Source organism: Pseudochaenichthys georgianus, chromosome 22, assembly GCF_902827115.2.
Source record: "Pseudochaenichthys georgianus chromosome 22, fPseGeo1.2, whole genome shotgun sequence".
In the NCBI taxonomy this organism is placed as follows: domain Eukaryota; kingdom Metazoa; phylum Chordata; class Actinopteri; order Perciformes; family Channichthyidae; genus Pseudochaenichthys; species Pseudochaenichthys georgianus.
Window position 1 is genome coordinate 35,236,192 of NC_047524.1, and position 18,384 is coordinate 35,254,575.

The following is an 18,384-nucleotide window of genomic DNA, read 5'->3' on the forward strand; positions in this document are numbered from 1 at the left end:
ATAGAAATGACCACAAGTAAAGTACAGTACAGTGTGTGCTTGTCTTACCAGAGAGGTCATATTCCAAGAAGATCATAGTAGAAGTACATGTGGAATTCAGCAAAGTTATGAGCTTAGAGTTCTTTTTCTCCAGCTGGGCAGTTGTTGACACATTATATATAGGAGAGGAAACCTTCAGAGTGGCACTGAGGGATCCAAAAGCTGGGATAAACACACTTGAAGGAAGATGAAAGGCAGTTTCAGGGACTTCAATTTTTTGCTCTGGGATAATGATGGTTGGAAGCTCGAAGTTTAATATCTGGTTTGTGATTTCATTTAAGCTGATACTGTGCTCTCCAATGTCAAAGGATGTTGGTAGTGTGAAAGATGACACTGTGATTTCATATTGTGGAATCTTAAATGAAAGGAAAGACGTTTTCCCCTGTAGATACTCTGTTTCGATGATGTAACTGGGCACTGACATTATTGGCAAGAGAGGCAACATGATTTGAAAGGCTGTAGTGGTGATAACCTTAGGCATGGTTAGGTTCTTTGGATGAATTGTAAAGGGCTCCACATGCAAGTTGGTAAATGGTACATCAAAGGCTGGAACTGAGATGGCAGGGGGAAGAGTGAGATGATCAGGGACATCTGGCTTTTCAAATCGCATGTCTGTCTTCCTGATTGAGAGTGGAATTTCTTTCATCCAAAAAGGCACTGCAATGCTAATTTCTGGGATATTAAAAGTCATGCTGTTTTCAAATAGTTTAAATGGTATTTTATACTCCTGGCCATACATAGTCTTTGTGTACACAATGCTGGAAGATATGTTAAAAACGTGTAAGTCATCCAAATGTGTGACCTGGTCATACTTGAGAACATCCCAGATTGTTTTGTGATATACAGGAAGCCTAACTGACTTCAGGAAAGCTTGGTGGCCTTCCACTGATCCGGTCAAGTCCAGACGTACTTCGGATTCATCATTGGAAATGAGTAAATCACAAGCATGGATGATGGATGCCAGCTGCTCCTTACCACTCCAAGTGAACGTCTGTTTGTCCGAGCTGATAGCAAGGTTGATGCTCTGAAAGAGTCCAGTATTACCCAAGCTACTTGGCTGACTTGCATCAATGTTTAATGTAGTCTTGAAAGTTGTTAGAGGAACAACATCTAGTTCTCCTATAACAATGTACTTTCCATTAGTGTTGAAAGATGCAATATCAATATTGTTATTGCTGGTGTGATCAACTGTTGCAAACATTCGCCGTAATGAGACCTCAAGGGCCATGTTATTATTTACATCAAACTGGAAGACTTTATTGTATGTGCTTCGTTTTAGTTTCTCCTGTTTGTCAATGTTTGAGTTTACGACCGTCCTAACCGTTGATCGTAGGTTATTGGCATTAAGGTAAAAACGGGCCACATTTTCTAGCTCTCCATCAAAGTTACAACTGTCCATTAGTGTTATATCTGACTTCCCTTCTGTGGAGGTCTCTAATAACACATAGGAAGAAGGTGCTTCCAGGACCCAGTTTATATCAAGATTTCCTTTTCCTACCAACCTAATCAGAGGAATGTTTAACATATATTTTATTTTTTTCTTAGAAACTAAAGTTGCATTTGTCTTGGTATTTCCGGTGAGTTCCTGACCGAACTGTAGATTTAAGAAGGGTAGATTGATTTTTGCAGTGTTTACTAGAGAAGCTTCCAAGCTCTTTTCGGTGAGACTAACATCACATGTATGGTTTGCTTCTACATGTTTATGTTCTAGGTACACAGTGGTGACCAGTTGTATTCCTCTATTCTTTGCCAAACGGGTGGTGCCATACATTTTTCCATTTAAAACGTCAAACACAGATGTTGAAGAAGTGCTGAACCGTGCAGCAATGTCTGAATAGTTGAAAAAGCCAGCATTAGAACTTAAGGTGATTATAGTGGATTTGAAGAAGAAGTCAAAAGTTATGTTACCCATGGCTGGGATCAAAATGTTGTTTTGAATGGCTGGTAGTGTGAAAGTGGGGAGTTGTATTTCACCTAAAGTTTCTGGAACATGGATAACAGGTAAACCCAAAGATGGTAGAACAAGGGTATAGGATGGCACAGTAAAACCTAGTGCTGGAACTTTGAAGCTTGGTGTACTGACCTCCTTGGGGACAAAGTAACTAAAGGCCGGCATCTCAGCACTAATAGCAGAAACATCAATATTCAATATTGGTATTTTGTATCCAGGGACAGTGAAGGTTTGAGGAGGCAGACTAGAGGTGTCTATTTTGTGTTTGATATACTGTGACTTTGCTTTGTTGTACGAATCTTTTAAATGTGCAACTACTTTGTCTCTACATTGTTCAAATTGAGCCTGGATGAAGTCGGCGTTGTCTATAATTACATTGTAAATTGGTTCAAGGTGTAATTCAAAGATGTGTGTATCTGGGTTCTTGTAGTAATGCATTTTCAGGTTGATATCGAATGACTGTTGAGGATTGGTGAGCAAGGTTGTAAATCCAGCATTTTCCCACAGAGAGAGCTCTTTGACCTCAGGAATATTAACATTGAGGTAGGGTACGGTTATCTCTGGGATAGTTAGAGGAACAGTCAAAAAGTCCAAATTAGCCTCTCCATTAGCGTATGAGTGAAAGAAGATGTCCAGGTCATTGTTTTCTGCTGTAAAGTTGTGATTGTATTTGTACTGGTTAAATCTTGCCAAAGTAAACGAACATGCATGCTGCTTTTCAGAATTTAGTACAACACTATAATCCTGCTGGAGATCCACTTTACCAGTAAGTTTTAATGGGAATATCATCTTGGAGTTTACTTTATTCTTGACATCAAGCACAATTTCAAATGGATGGACCATGAATTCCAGAGAGTTGGCAATGAATCCAGTCAGGCTTCCAGTTAATTCAGCATTATGAGAGGCTCTCGCCGCAATTTTTAAGTCCGAAATATTAGCCTCTGCATTTAAAATCATAACACTGTTCTTGACAGATGGTACTTCAGTTTCCCATTTTGCTAAAACAGTGACATGGTTTAAGATCACGGATTCAGCGGTCAGCATTTGCTTCAATTTCATGGCCTTACAGTCTGTTTCTCCTACAAAAGTAAATTTGGCAGTGCTAAAATTGATGTTGAATTCAGCATTGCTATTGTATGTACCTTCATCAAAATAGTCTTGAATGGACCACTTTCCATTACCAGTAGTTTCACCAGTCACAGTTATTCTACCTGAATCCAGGCTGGCTGTTATATACTGTTTCACCGATGCCTGATTTGAAGTTTCAATTGATGGGTTGTCAACGCTGTGGTCGTAGTTTGTGTCTATTACTGCAAAGATACCATTCTTTAAGGTAAGTTTCATATTGTTGACCAGGTTTGCAGTGTAGATTTGGGTTGTAGCCTTGGCAGTGGTCTTAGCAGAAGCCTCTGCGGAAGAGCCAGTGAGTGTCATGGATACTCCGTGATCTATTGAGAAGGCAACATGTGTGGCTTTCACGGTTTCTGTGAAAAGCAACTTCTTCATTTTAGGAGTTTCTAATTGTGCAGTGGCTTCATATGTGTATTCAAGGGGCCCAATGGGTGATTTGGCAAAAGAGGTAAGAGTGGCTGTAAACTGTGGGTTTTTTGGTGTGGATGTTGAGTTCTCAATCTTCCCTGTAGTGTGAAGAGTGTACTGTGGGGAGTTCACTGTAAATTCTCCATGAAGTTTGCCAAACATTGGGATACAAATGTCACTTCGAACCTCAGGTAATGTGAACACTGGAATTGGGAGCATTGTGATTTTAAAATCATTATAATTTAACTTGGGGATGATGAAGGCTGATAATGTTAATTCTGAAAGACTTATTTCCGGTAAGGTGAGATCTGGTAATTCAGGTAGGTAGAGAACTTTGAGGTCACCAAAGATTTCCCCAGGGTCACGAAGTTCGATCTCAAATTCCCTGATGTTGTCTATGATATAAATTATGTTTGCTTTGATCTCATCAAAGGCAATGGTGAAGGCAGGAATTGTGTAGGTGTTGAGGACGGTGAACTCAGGGACTGAAATTTGAGCTGGGATGCTGATCTCTTGCAGTTCTTTCAGGTTGATTGTAAATGCTGGAATGATAAGGTCAGTGAGAGGTATAGTAAAAGTGGAAACTTTAATCTCAGCTGTTCTCAGTGCAACAAGAACTCCATCTACAGTTTGCTTGATTTGGGTGATGATCTCCTTATCATTGGCACGTTTTCTGATCTCAACTGTCAGTTGGTTAAACTTTGCAGAAATGTAGGCAACCACATTAGTGTAGGATTCATTTGCTCTTTTGAGGTAAATGTACATTTCGTGTCTGATATCCATGTCAAGGATTCTTTGTCGCATATCTTCGAGAATATCTTGCACTTTCATCTTGATGTCATTGTAAAATGTTTTGTCAATCACAGTTTTCAATGTATTCAAGGCATCAGCAAGTTTAGTTTTCTTTAGGTTGTCCAAATATGTGAAGGTGGAACTTTGGATCTCTCTGAAAAATTCCCTTACTGCCTCAAGTTTTTGCACAATCTCATATGTTTTAATCTGTTTGTTGATATAATTTGTTAGTTCAGCAATCTTCTTGTTGGACTCGTCAACAAATGCACTGTAGTCAAATTCCTTCAGTGACTTAATCATTGATGATATATGTTTATGAAGCTCATCAATTATTTTCCTAAATTCAATTTCTTTGAGCTGTCTTGTCACACTGAGCAGAAGTTGCATACTTTTATCATAAACAAATTCAAAATTGACAGATTTCAAAGTTTCTACAATCAACCGCACAGTCTCATCAATTTTAAATTCATTGACTAGAATCACTAGCTGATCTAATAATTCTTTACATTTCTCATCAAGACTGTATTTTAAAAGAAGATCCCTAATGTAGAAATACAGCGTATTGATTTTGCTGGGGATTTCATATTCATCAATCCAGTTGACAATAACATCGTTCATAGATTCCATGACTTTTGCTATCTCCGAAGAAGGGATTCTATATGACAGCTGCTCAAAATAATTTGCCAAATCTATTGATAGAAGGTAATCCTTTAAATCTTCAAAAAACATTTTAAAATCAAAGATATGAATGGCCTGTTTAATTTCAGAAAGTTTGTCTTTGATTTTCTCCAAGACTCCATATTCAGAATCAAATTCTCGAAGCCACACATAACTGCTTTCTGTGAGCTTCTGAACATCAATCTGTCTGATGATGTCCTCGATGGTATCAAGTGCTTTGACAAGTGAATGCTTAATTTCATGCTGTTCATCAATGGACCAAAGCTGATTTCCAATTTGTGAAAGTACATCTGTTATCATGTTGACAAGGTGTCTGGCCTTGACATACTCTTTTATTGTAAGGATGAGATCTCTTACTTTAGTGGCAAAGTCCATTACTGTATTTTCAATGAACTCTCTCAAATTGTTCACAGCAACCTCCAAATCATTCATAGTTACAGCAAACTCATTGACCAGATAATCCAATTTTACTTTTACTTTATTTACTTTGTTCTCTAAGTCCATTTCTTGCATGAAGTGTGTCACTTGCATAGGTACCCTGTCTAGCTTGGCTCTGACGTCAGTGATTAGCTGAATAACGTCTAAATTGTGGATGAACTGTTGAAGTGATTCTAAGGCTTGTACAAGTGTGTTCTTGTACTGCTCCAAAGCAACAGGAAAGCTTTCAATTAATGGGATGTCAATGACGTGACAGTCACCGTTTTTGTCATACTTAATGAAACCAGCCATACTAAATTCTTGTATTTCTGATTTTGTGTCTTTTTTTCCCAAATTCTTGAAAATGTCTGTTAACATTACTCCTGAAAACTCTAATCCAATCTTCTCAGGATTATTAAAAGTACTGATGTCTTGGTTATAAGCATGGTTATTTAGTTCAGATTTTACTTTCCAGGTCAGAGATTGGTCACTTGGTGTCAGGAGGCCATCAAACCGGTTTTCTAAATGAGTGGAAGACTCTCCACTTGGAAGCATATGTGTGGTTGACACCCGGGTGTCATGTGAGTGTGTAAAAGCTAGGGGCTCAGCTCTAATTAACAACTTGCTGTTCAGCTGTCCGGCGTGCTTCCCATATAGATTAATTTCTCCATCACTGTTTACGATTGCATCAAGAGTGAGCCTGAAAGGCTGTGCCATGGTACGAATAGTACTGTCAAAACGTAGAGGTTCTGACTTCATTTGTGCCTCACAGTTTAACTTGGAGGAAAGTCCAGCAATCTCAAGTTCACAGTTGTGACTTAGTTGGGCATCCGTTAAGTTCCCAGACATGTTGTATTTCATTTTACCAGCCATATTGTCAATACTCAGCTCATAGGTATGTTTAATGTTGTTTTCTTCTCCATATGCTCCCTTCATATTTCCACTCAGATCCATCTTAATTGGCTCAAGCTTCATGTGGCCAACATTGTTCAAATTGATATCATAAAACCTGAGGTCATTTGACAAATCAAATGACATAACAAATGGCTTAATATTTACCCTGGTGTCTTGTTTGTAGTGCATATCTTCACAGATAACGTTTTTAGTCTTGGATTGGAGGGCTAGGGTCCACAAAGTTAGGGTCAGTGTGTGGCTATTTTCTGTATTCATCTGCTTGAATGTCCCCATGGTATTGCTCGTAAAGGCCAGAGCCCTTCGGTTCAGAATAATGTCTATGTTGTTTCTTGTGGTTGCGTCATATGCATGGCCCTTGAAGACACCATTCAAAGAAGCTTCAGCAGCTGTGATTTTAACTTCAATGTTCAGCTCTCCCCTGCTCTCCATAGCCATTGTTTTGACCCCGGAAGAAAGGGACGCTCCATTGTTGTCAATGGCACCACTGAAAATATTCTCCACTGTGACAGGGCTACACTGAATTATGTTAGTTCCACTTGTGGTCAGACCATTTCTGCTAACCAAAACAGAAGCTTTGTGCAATCCACGACCTGTGTCCAATGTGAGAGAACCTTCAGAGTTGACCTCAAGACCATTTGAATCCAGGGATCCTGTTATAAGTGAAAATGCTCTATTTGAGTCACCATCTGCCTTTGACTCAATTCTGAGGATGGCCATTTGACTGGACACTCCAAGCTCAACTTTGTTATTGAGTGATGTACCCATTGCTGAGGCAACTGCATTGCACTTTAGGGTCAGTTGCGCATCTTTATACTTGAGGTCTGCTACATGGTTGAAGACATCCTTTTGGACATTGGTTTTGGACACAATGTTCAACTCAGAGTTTTCGTAAACTCCTTGGATCATGTTGTGAACTTCCATGAATGGCAAGTTGAAGTGAAGGTTGGAATCTCCTCTTCCTTTTCCCTCAAGCGGACGCATGTTGTAGCTGTGGGTGTAGGAGGTATTGGTGTAGAATGAACATATTTTGAGCAATCCGTCAAATGTGCCATCTCCCGAGACTTTACATGAATCAATAGTTGAAGTTGACTTAGCAGAGTAGTATAGAGATGCTTGCAGGCCAATTGGACTCGAGGCTTCAATCTTGTAGTTCGCTCTTGCATTCAATGTGTTTGTTACCGTTAATGTGTTAAAGACACTGAAGCTTGTGTCAATGAGGCTATGGCTGAAGGAACTATTCAGAAGGTACTTCAAATTATCATCGGCTTTTCCTGACATCATCCCGGTTCCTTGAAACAGACAGACAGAAAGTATTTTATTATCAGAATTCGCAACACACAAGCTTAATATGTTATTCTGCATCATACCAGATCAGACCAGAGCCGTTATAAATAATAATAAATTATGCAAAATTATAAAGAATATAATTGTGAATCACAAACAAAAAGTGTTAACAGGCTTTGCTACAACAAATAGGTAGATCGTCTCTGCAGTTACACTTTCTTACACACACATAAATACAGCACACAGTGTCTCAACCCGACCTATTTTCTGCAAATTTGCAAACACTTTGAAATAGCTGAATTAATAAATTGGCATAGTTTAAATAAGTTAAAATAAGTCAAGTTAGTCGTTAGTTTGTTTGTTTGCCGGGTAATGTACAGCGAGCCGGTCATTATTGGAGGAAAAAAAACACGGACAGTATGATCACAGAGACTCACGCGAAGCGGAGGGAACTTGATCGGGTGTTTTTTTTTTTTACGTTTGAGATATTCCTGCATCACTGTGGTGCTCTCGTACCATGCAAGTTCAATTTTAACACACTTTTTACTGTTGTTTAAAGTGAACTGCTCCCAAGCTGTTGAAGATTTTAGTCGGACCATGCTTCTCTACGCCTCCGCCATTTTTCGAATGTATTTTTTTTAAGTGACATAGCCAGCTCCGCAAACAGAGAGTAACAACTTAGACCCAATGAATCGACGACTGAATTAGTTGGCAACTAATTTGGTCATCGATTTTAATCGATTATGTCGATTAGTTGTTGCACCCCTAGAGACTATATGACTGGACAATGCTATTTTTTATACCTTGTTTTTTATGAATTGTATTTGTTTGAATATGTTCTATTTTGAGTTCTCCCCAGTAAAACAGCAAAACAATAAATACAAATAAGGGGTTTTACCCAATTACTGACCTTCAAGCTTGTATGAAAGTAGGTTGAAAGGTGATTGGGCCATTGCCTTGTACTGTACAATATAGTTGGGGACATCCACAGTGTTGTTGCCCCCAGAGATGGAACCTTCCCAGCTGTAGAAGTTGCTGTTGATCTTGGTGGATGCTTCAACCAGACCGAGAAGGGGGACAGTCAAATCCAAAAAAGGAGGTATAGTGAATGATGGCAGATGAACGGTTTTGGCAGGAATATTAAGGCCTATTTTTGGTAAATCTATAAGGGGAATAGACACAGTTGTTGGTATGTTCAGCTCTTCTGACGTGTTGCCTCCATGTGGAAGAGGAATTGAGATGGCCATCTTATCCTTGTTGAATTGGTATCGGAACAAGCTGTCACTGTTAAAAAAAAAAGCATAATCAATATTATTCCAATGTTGAAAATGTAATAATAAAGTTACCATGCATAGGAAACCACATGACACAACACATTGTTCAGTTGAATCTGTAAATTATGGTTTATGATCAGTAAAATCTGAAAGCAAGAAGTATTTTTAAACTCTAAAAAAAACTTACGAAAGCATAAACAGTTTCTCTGGCAAAGCTGGCAGGGTCAGATCTGAGATGCTTCTCTTACTTCGCAGATTTACAAGATAGGGGATGCGTGCTGTCAGTTTGTCCAACCATATATCACCTGCCTTCAGGGTGACATCACATTTCACTTTAACAAAACTTCAAAGTTTGAAAGCTGTTTTGATTCTGATCATGCTCATTTCTTCCTGTCAATGTGCTGTAATCAACATCAATGACTGCACTAGTATATGGAAACCAGCGTAAGCAGTACAGCCAGTTGGTGTCAGTGTTCATACCAGATATTTAATAATTTTAATATATTTTTTTGCACATCCCTATGGCATAATGGCCCACCCAACAAATAGTTAATGAATCATTAGTCACAAGGCTCCATTTTCACTAAAATATTTCTATATTTCTTGAAGATGGTAGTTTATATAGTGTCAAATGTCCAAGTAATACCTCAATTCCTTTGGTGACTATATGACGCAGTTTCATATCAGTCTTTGCCACTGTCTGGTCCAGGATATGATCAATGAGTTGTTGCAGCTGCATGTGATAATCAACTATACTTGGGATCAGTTTATGAATCTCTATATTCATGTCAGATTTCAGTTCCACCTCAAACTTGTCATCATCTGTAAAGAGAAATCCAAATCCACCAACAAATTAAGGATGAAAGAATGTTTTACATCTCCTTTCTGTGCTGAAGTGAGTGATGAAAGTTACCACATTTTAGGGAAGCTTTTTGTTGGTAGGATGTCTTAGGGAGGTTGATGGCTGTCACTAAGTCCATGAGCAAATCCTTATCCTTCTTTAGGGTTGCAGTGACAAAGGCTTCAGTTTTTAGAACGGGAATGACCATCTGTATCTGCAGCATGGCGTCATTCATCATATGAAGTCTAAAACAAGGACATACTTATTGGATTATTTCTCAGTCATTTTCATTTTCTAGTATGTTTATAAAACAAAAAATCTCTCAAGACACCAGAGAGCACAGCTGAACTTATTATTTATCTTTAGGTTGGTTTTGTAGAACGATGTACCTTGTATGTCCTACAAGAGTCAGCTGTGGGATGTTCCTGTTGGTGACATCAATAGTAATACCTCGCATCTTCTTTCCTCTGGCATCACTCTCAATTACAGCCAGCTTAATGCCTGCTTCCACATCGTAGTCGGGAATGACAACCTCAGTGGTGAGAGTATTCTTGTTGCGGTTATATTTCAGAGACGCAGTAGCCTCGAGTGAATCGAATCCTAGAATCAGAAACAGATTATCTTTTTCAGTGTTTGTCATAGGAACAATATCCAACCCTGTTCCTTTTTCACGAGCTTGCAGCCAAAGACAACTGCAGTTTTTTAGAGACACCAAGGCCACTTCCATATAATGAGGGAACAACAGAACTGTACAATCTTCCTGCTTCCCTGAGGTAATATTTTGCATCCAGTGAGTTCTCTAAATAATATAAGACTAACTAGCATTCAAGATCCAAGGACCATACAAAAACCCCAGGCAGTTTTTTGTAATGGTCCTAGGACAATAGTTAACTTCTCACCATGGTAGATTACCTTATTGACTTTAGCTGCACACCTAACCAGCTCCAGAGCAAAATATTATATAGAGACAAGATGTTTTAGGCTCTATGTCATTCAAGGCTAAGAGCAAGACATTTTAAGAATCAGGACCAACGGCTGACTTGTTCAAATGCTTAAATACAAGTGGGGTAGTGACAGTGTTGGGAAAGTTCACTTTCTACATGAACTAGTTCAGTTCACAGTTCACACATTTTAAAATTAACTAGTTCAGTTCATAGTTCATAATTCAAAATTCAAAATGTTGAACTAAAGTTCATGGTTTCAAAAATGAACTAATTTCTAGTTCATAGTTATTTTTTCAATACGTTGCTGCGAGCTATTATTTGTCTCCTGTACGATGTTAATGGGCCATTTCAATGTTTACAATATCCTCAGAGGGCCGTACAAGTTATTGACCTCTGCTTAAAAAACTAAAATCACAGCCCATTCATTTCATTCTGTGCAAAGAAAAAGCAACCTCTTAATCCAGATATCTCACCATGACTCGCGTATGCATGCACGTGCAGGGTGTGGCGTGACCACCAAAACAGAAAGATATGGACACAAGATGTGTGCAAATGTATTTAGTTTCCTATCCATGTGAACATGATTTAAGTGGGGGGGGGGACCTAACCTCCTCTAGGGGGGTCCGGGGGGCATGCTCCCCTGGCAAGATTTGTTGCACTATGAGAGCAACATTAGGAGATCTATGGACACATCTCTCAACACCCAAACACAACTGTAAGCAGATTTTCTTTTAATTTATGGATATTTGACAAATCACTCCCCTTTCAAACTGTATTTTTCTTTATTAATAACTGTCATATAGTATTTTATACCTGTTTACTTTATTCTCTTGTTTTTTTTATAACTATAATGATCATATAAAGATGTGCCTGTACCTCACTGGTTGTAGACAAAGCTTCTTATATTCGTTAGCATAGCTAGCTAACCAGATGCTAATGTTAACAACAAAGTTATTGACTGTATGACAGATGAGCAGATCGCCACTGGGCTTTCAACTAAAGACACAGACACGCAGAAACTGCGGCATGTGTATGGATTTATCGGTACTGCAATTCTGAAGTGCTGGAGTGGCGTTCTGGTGCTCTCCGTCAGAACTGCACCCCTGTCAGTCGAGACATATACCACGTGATGACACGTTAGGCTCGTGTTGTGTTCAAGGACCCTGACCTTGGCCAGGAAAAACAAGCACTAGCTTGTTTAATTTTTTTGCGGTCTAGATTTCTTTAATTTTTTTATTTTTTGCGTGTGTTTATAAATGACCTCGAGGGCCGTACCAAATTGTCTCGCGGGCCGTATACGGGCGGAGGCCGGAGGTTCCCCACCACTGCCGTAGAGTCTCACTCTGAGCGAGTGCTGCTGCAGAGCTCTGCTCTCGGCTTTGTCCATACTAATTAATTAATTCATTCATTCAATGCTCGCCGGTTCCGCGGTTCCACATTGTTTGTTGTGAGGAGTCTGATATATTTAGTATATTTATATTTTAGTGCGACAGCCAGGGGTGACAGGCGCGTACGCGTCACAGGCAGCTTGCTGTTGCCAGATTGGATGGTTTTCCGCATTATTTTGAAGCCTGTTTACGGTGTGTTTTAACTGGGTTTTCGGCTGAAAGGCATATGAAATCTGGCACACTTTTGAACGCCTTTATAATACAGTGCTGAGAATGAACGCACTTTTGAACGCCGTTATACAGCGCTGAGAATGAACGCGTTCTCAATTACGTTAATCTAGCGGAAATACAGTACGTTCAGTTCACGTTCGCCCAAAATATGAACGCGTTCATGAACGATCGTTCATTGAACGCGTTCAGGTACATCACTGGGTAGTGACAACGTCAGAGAACTATTAATCTGACTATAATAACATTAGTGTCTACTGTCTACACCTCCTCAGCTATTCCGCTATTTACACCCACCCAAACTGCTGGTGTTTTATCTTCACATCTACAGTAAGGTGGTCAATTGAACCAGTTTATCTTCCCTCTGTGCTGCTGCGGAACACAGAGCTCTCAGTTCACAGAGTGTTGCCCCAAATCGGAGCGGGCAGTTTAGAGAGCCCTGGTCACACGGAAGGCCTTCAACGGGGGAGTGTCTAGGTAGAACCAGGAAAAACTCCTAGTTGGTAAACAGCACAATGGCTTAGCTGCAACCGTTTTGTGCTGATGGCAAGCACTTATTTCTTTACATTTTGTATTAATAAGGTCAATTCCACTAAAGCTCAAATCTCTGCTCCTGCAAATGACCCCTCAGTTCCTGCACCCTGCTTTGCTGTCTTTGACCATTTTGAGCCTGTAGCTCTGTCTTTTGTACAGGAGATTGTCTGTCAGTTAAAGCCCTCTGGTTTTCCAAATGACCCTGCCCTCCTCGACTTTTATCTTTGATAAACTTTATTTTCCTTTTTCTTAAACACCAAATACAGTTTCAGTTTCAGTAACCCCCTACAGAATAACCTCCTCGACTTTTTAAAGAGCTTTTCCCGACTGTAGGACCATCAGTGATGGCAGTTATTAACAGCAGTCTGCTCTCAGGGAAGGTCCCTGAGAACTTGAAGCATGCAGTAGTGCAACCTCTAGTTAAAGAAAACCAGTCTGGATCCCACAGTTCTGGCAAATTGTAGGCCCATTTCTAAAATGCCTTTTATGTAAAGAATCCTGGAGAAGATTGTCTATTTATGTCAAATTATTAGTCAAATTATGTCTTATCTGGAAGAGAACAATATACTTGAGGTTTTCCAATCCGGTTTTAAAACGTTGCATAGCACTGAATCAGCTCTTTTAAGAGTTTTTAATGAGATCCTTGTATCTACTGACTCTGGGGACTGCGTTATTCTTCTACTTTTTGATTTTAACTGCCGCTTTTGATACAGTCGACCATGACATCTTGATCTCTCGCTTGGAGGGTGGGCATTGAGGGCAAAGGTCATATCTAAATGATAGAACTTTCTCTGTCAGCCTTGGTGACTCCAAGTCATCCTCTGCTCCACTCCTGAATTGGGTCCCACAGGGCCCAGTCTTAGGCCCCCTGCTATTTTCCCTTTATTTGCTCCCTCTTGGGTCCATACTTAGAAAGCACGGCATCGCATTCCACTGCTATGCTGATGATAGCCATATTTATGTCCCACTCAAACAGAAGGAGGGTTACTCGATTAGCCCACTGTTAAAGTGTCTAGAGGACATAAAGGCATGGATGGTAATGGTAGACCTGGGTTCCTTGGCTCAGTACACCAAGCCCACTATTACGAACCTTGGAATTAAAATCGACCCTGAACTAAGAATTGAGAGTCAGATCAAAGCTGTGGTAAAACCTAGGATTACTGCAACTCTCTTTACATGGGGGTTAGCGGGTCCTCCCTCGCTCGTCTGCAGCTGGTGCAAAATGCAGCAGCAAGGCTTTTAACTGGCACACGAACATTTGAGCACATTTCCCTCATTGTGGCTTCGCTCGATTGGCTGCCCATACATTTTAGGACTCGTTTTAAAATTATTTTATTTACTTTTAAATCCCTTAATGCCCCAACATATATTTCTGAGCTGCTACACCCCTACACGCCCACCCGCCCTTTCAGGTCAGCTGATTAACTGCTCCTGATAGTGCCCAGAACCAGGTCCAAGCTCAGAGGGGACCGTTCTTTCTCTGTAGCGGCTCCCACACTGTGGAATGATCTGCCCATGCATCAGACAGGCATCCACACTGTCTGCTTTTAAATCGCTTCTGAAAACCCACCTCTTCTCCTTAGCGTTTTGACATCTTGTAGATTGTTGCCTTTATTGCTTTTTAAATTGTCTATTGTTTTTACTTGTACTTGATTCATGGTGTGTGAGCTGAGCTGTGTGATTTGTTGCATGTTTCGTTTGTTTATTTGACTGCACAGCACTTGGAGGTATGGAGGTTTTAAAGTGCTTTATAAATAAAGCTGTATAAAGCAAATATTTAAGTATAAGTCTCTTATTATGAGGAATCTTGCGATTAAACCTAAAGCCACGTTTTGGAAAAATAAAAACGCCTTTATACATTGGTTATTCATGGAGACACATGATTAAGTGATAATTCTAGGGCTCTCCACAAATGTTAGGTGCTAAAAGGCCAATGCTAAATGTGAATTAGGTGCTCCTTTGCCATGTTAATGCAAATAATGATCTGAAATAAGTAGAACTTAAATTAGGAATTCCGGGTGTTGGCTATAAACTTGAAACCAATAAATTGAACAAGAAAAAATTGCAGGCTACGTCAAATAAATTCATGTGTCTGTTGTGATTTGTGATTCGTCCACATTTAGACTAATCACAGCGTCACACTCTGCCGCCTATTCTGGATTTGTTTATTGTGCATTATCACTTAAAAGGTCTAAGGATTTATTCAAACGAAATAGCGATGAAAGAACTGCAGCCGATGGTGCTGCTGGCGACCATGCACCTGCCGTTGCAGCAGCACGCCTTAATGTCACAAGCTTGACCTCGGCAAACCCCGGGGCTGAGTTAGCGAGCCTTGACTCATCAAGGCAGCTGCCACCAACGCTGTCCTCCGATGTGCCTCTACCATCACCACCTGCCACACCCTGTACCACACCCGCCAGCATCCTCCTCCTCCGTGCCGGTGCTTCCACTACAGACGCTACCTTGCAGCACATCAACAGGTACTATTGGGCCAGCAACCGCTCAAAGACCAACAGCCCCAGATGATCTTGGGGTTAATAAACCCAACCAGGTGAAACTGGATCGTTATCCAGGGAGATTGTTTTCAGGAAAGAAGCGCACTTTTGCCACTGCATGGTACAACAACAGACCATGGCTTGAATATCCGTTAAAAGCAGATGCAGCCTTTTGTTTCCCCTGTAGACAGTTTAAAGTAAATACGTTTTAATCTGATGCGGCTTTTACTGTCAAAGGTTTTTGCGACTGGAAACACGCATTACAGACTGATGAGGACTGCTAAGGCATGCCGCATCAAAAGAACACATTTCATGTGAGAGTTTGTGGAGAGAGAGAGAGATACGCGAGGAAACAAATAAGGAAATTAGTACTTTGGTGCACACAGATCAGCTGCACGGAACCTTTATTACGCGTCAGCTGTCGTTGATATTATAGCTTTTTTAGCTGTCAAACAACTCCCTCTCAGAGGTAACCACGATTCACTCCACAGCATGTCCGAGTCAGGCAGTGTGCTTTTCCTATCGCTGTTTGAGTATACGCTGCACAAAGATGCAGAGTTGGCCAAAATAATGTTCTAAGTTAGCTCGGCTGAGCGAAAGGATGCACCTGCAGTGCATAGAAAATAAACCATGCCCAAGGCGGGCTAAAAAGTTCATCGTCTCTGTCACTATTTATCTCCGAGTGCAACGATGAGGAAGCTGCCATCCTTAACAAGTGTGCCTTGCTCCTGATTTACAGTGTTTGTTCTGCCACGCACACAATGTTTCAAAAGTGGTTTCTTTACGCAATGCTGTTGGCCACACTATTTGATATATATTGTGCCGCAGGCCCGCAGCACATGACGGTTTTGTGTGCCCTCCCATGAAAATCATATGCCCTCCCTTTAGATTTGTTCTGGCGCCGGGACTGAGTACAAATAACAAATTAAAACAACACTAGTATTACAATATTTGATCTAAGTACTGAAATAATACAACAAATAATAATAATCTCTGAAGTGCTAAATTCAATTAGCAAAAATAAGCAAGGTTGGGGAGGCCTAATGGTGCATTCACACCGGACGCGATGCAGAGATGCGGAGAGATGCAAATTCGCTTCGACGGCACGCATGAAGCGGTTGATGCGAATGCCGCGGCGCAATTTAGGCGATTGGAGGGGGACAACCGCTCGAGTTCAATTTTTTCAACTTGAGCGTCAAATTCGCGTGACGCGATCTCGCGGTAGCCAATCAGCAGTGAGGATCTCAGCCTGCCGTCACTGACGTAGATTCACCACAAAACCAAAACAGCAGCCGTTAGCTGTTAGCACACACAGCTCACAGCTCCTCATATCTGTTCAGAAACTGGACAAAAGTTAAACATGAACAAAACACAGTCTGTCTGTGTCATGGTGAATACAGTCACTGCTTTATTTCTGTCTGTAGGCCATTGTTGTGACAGAGCAGAGCAGATACAACGTTAGCTTAGCCTGATTGATCCGATCTTCCTTCAGAAAAAACGCATTTTAAAAGGTTTTTCGCCTGCCGTCTTGTCTGCACACTTATCAAAGCATTAATTCATGGTTTTTAACCGGTATCAGTATGTTGTTACTTCGGCATCATTTAGAAACGTGTATTACAATTAAATCACGGTAAAATATGTTCATTTTGTTGTAGTTGTAGCCCCCAAGCCAGCGTATCTTGTTTGAATGATGCGAGTAAACACAGCCAGTGGTGTAGTGGGCGTTGGACGCAGATTCAATATTGTTTGCATAAGTAGGCTATATTTTTCGTTTCGTTTATTTAATAAGTTCATTTCAGGACAACTTTTGGAATTGTGTTTGTTTGTTATGAGTTTTAAATAGATTTTGAAAGTGGAGAGAGAGAGAGAGAGAGAGAGAGAGAGAGAGAGAGAGAGAGAGAGAGAGAGAGAGAGAGAGAGAGAAGCAGCACTGTCTGCTTAGTTGCAATACTGTAGCTCAAGGATTTATGCAATTTAGGCCTATACTGTACATTGTTTATGTAATTGATGTGCCAGTGTGTCCATGGTTTTGAGTCTGTGTGTGTGTTGAGCGCACCGCCGTCTGCTTTTTGCAGTACAGTAACTAAAGTAGGACTAAGCATACCGGTAGTTTCTGTGGACCTGTCTGCCCATTTTGTGAGTGCACTGTGCGCATGCGCACTTGTGTGGCATTGTTTGGGATGACCTAATTAAAATAGCGTCCCCCAGTAAAAAAATCCGATAAGAGCGATTAGAGCGAAGCAAATATTCGCATCTCGTCCGGTGTGAACGCAGCATAAGTCTCATAGGAGCAGGGCAGAGTCTTGCACGGGTCTGATTTTCAAGACCCGCTCCAGCCCCGCACCCGCGACGTGCAATACCGAACCCGCCCCGCTACCCGCACATATTGCCAATTAGTTCCGCAATCCGACCCGACCCGTCGGCACAAGATCCGCAACCCAACCTGAACCCGCATATATATCAGCAGTGAAAACGTGCAATTATTAACACACGCAGTTGCATATTTGTCTCAAAAAGCGTGGGATGTTGGTTATTTTCTCCATCTAGGATGACACCAAAAGCCTCCCAGACGTTGGATTTCGCTCTTGAGGAAGTGTTATTGAAAATGCTGTATTCTCCGCTAGAGAGCTTCACCTCAGCCATTTCGAATGTGGCGCGCTCAGCAGCAGATTGATGCGCTGCAGAGGTTATGATTATGCACGGTCCCGCGGGAGAGGTCTGAGGATTTAAACATTAAACTAAATTATTATTATTTTAATATATTTATTATGCAATACCCGCGACCCGACCCGCATCATCTTTGTTTACCCAGAACCGAACCCGGAAAAAAGCGCTTGAAAAAATACCACCCGCGAATCACCTTTTTTGCGGGTCACCCGTCGGGTACCCACGGGTTTCCGACCCGATGCAGGACTCTGGAGCAGGGGCGGATCACCCTAAAAATAGGCCTTGCCACCCCAGCTGCCACCCCAGTTGGCAGCTTTGTTTTGAAAGGAAAGTGTCATGGTTTTAAGTTTGTGTGTCTGGTAGTGGGTATGTTGTTGTTGTCCTTGTCATGTTTTCCT

At 40.9% G+C, this 18,384-nt stretch overlaps 1 protein-coding gene across 1 annotated transcript in view; it reads right to left on the reverse strand.

The window, feature by feature from the left end:
- apoba (apolipoprotein Ba) overlaps nt 1–18,384 on the reverse strand; it is a 110,261-nt gene that overhangs the window by 6,645 nt on the left and 85,232 nt on the right. Inside the window, exons 20-25 of the mRNA XM_034111570.2 lie at nt 10,120–10,330; nt 9,803–9,975; nt 9,536–9,711; nt 9,077–9,198; nt 8,526–8,899; nt 49–7,620 (exon numbers count right to left, since the gene is read on the reverse strand). Coding sequence (XP_033967461.1) covers nt 49–7,620; nt 8,526–8,899; nt 9,077–9,198; nt 9,536–9,711; nt 9,803–9,975; nt 10,120–10,330 — 8,628 coding nt within the window. The remainder of the gene's footprint in view (nt 1–48; nt 7,621–8,525; nt 8,900–9,076; nt 9,199–9,535; nt 9,712–9,802; nt 9,976–10,119; nt 10,331–18,384) is intronic.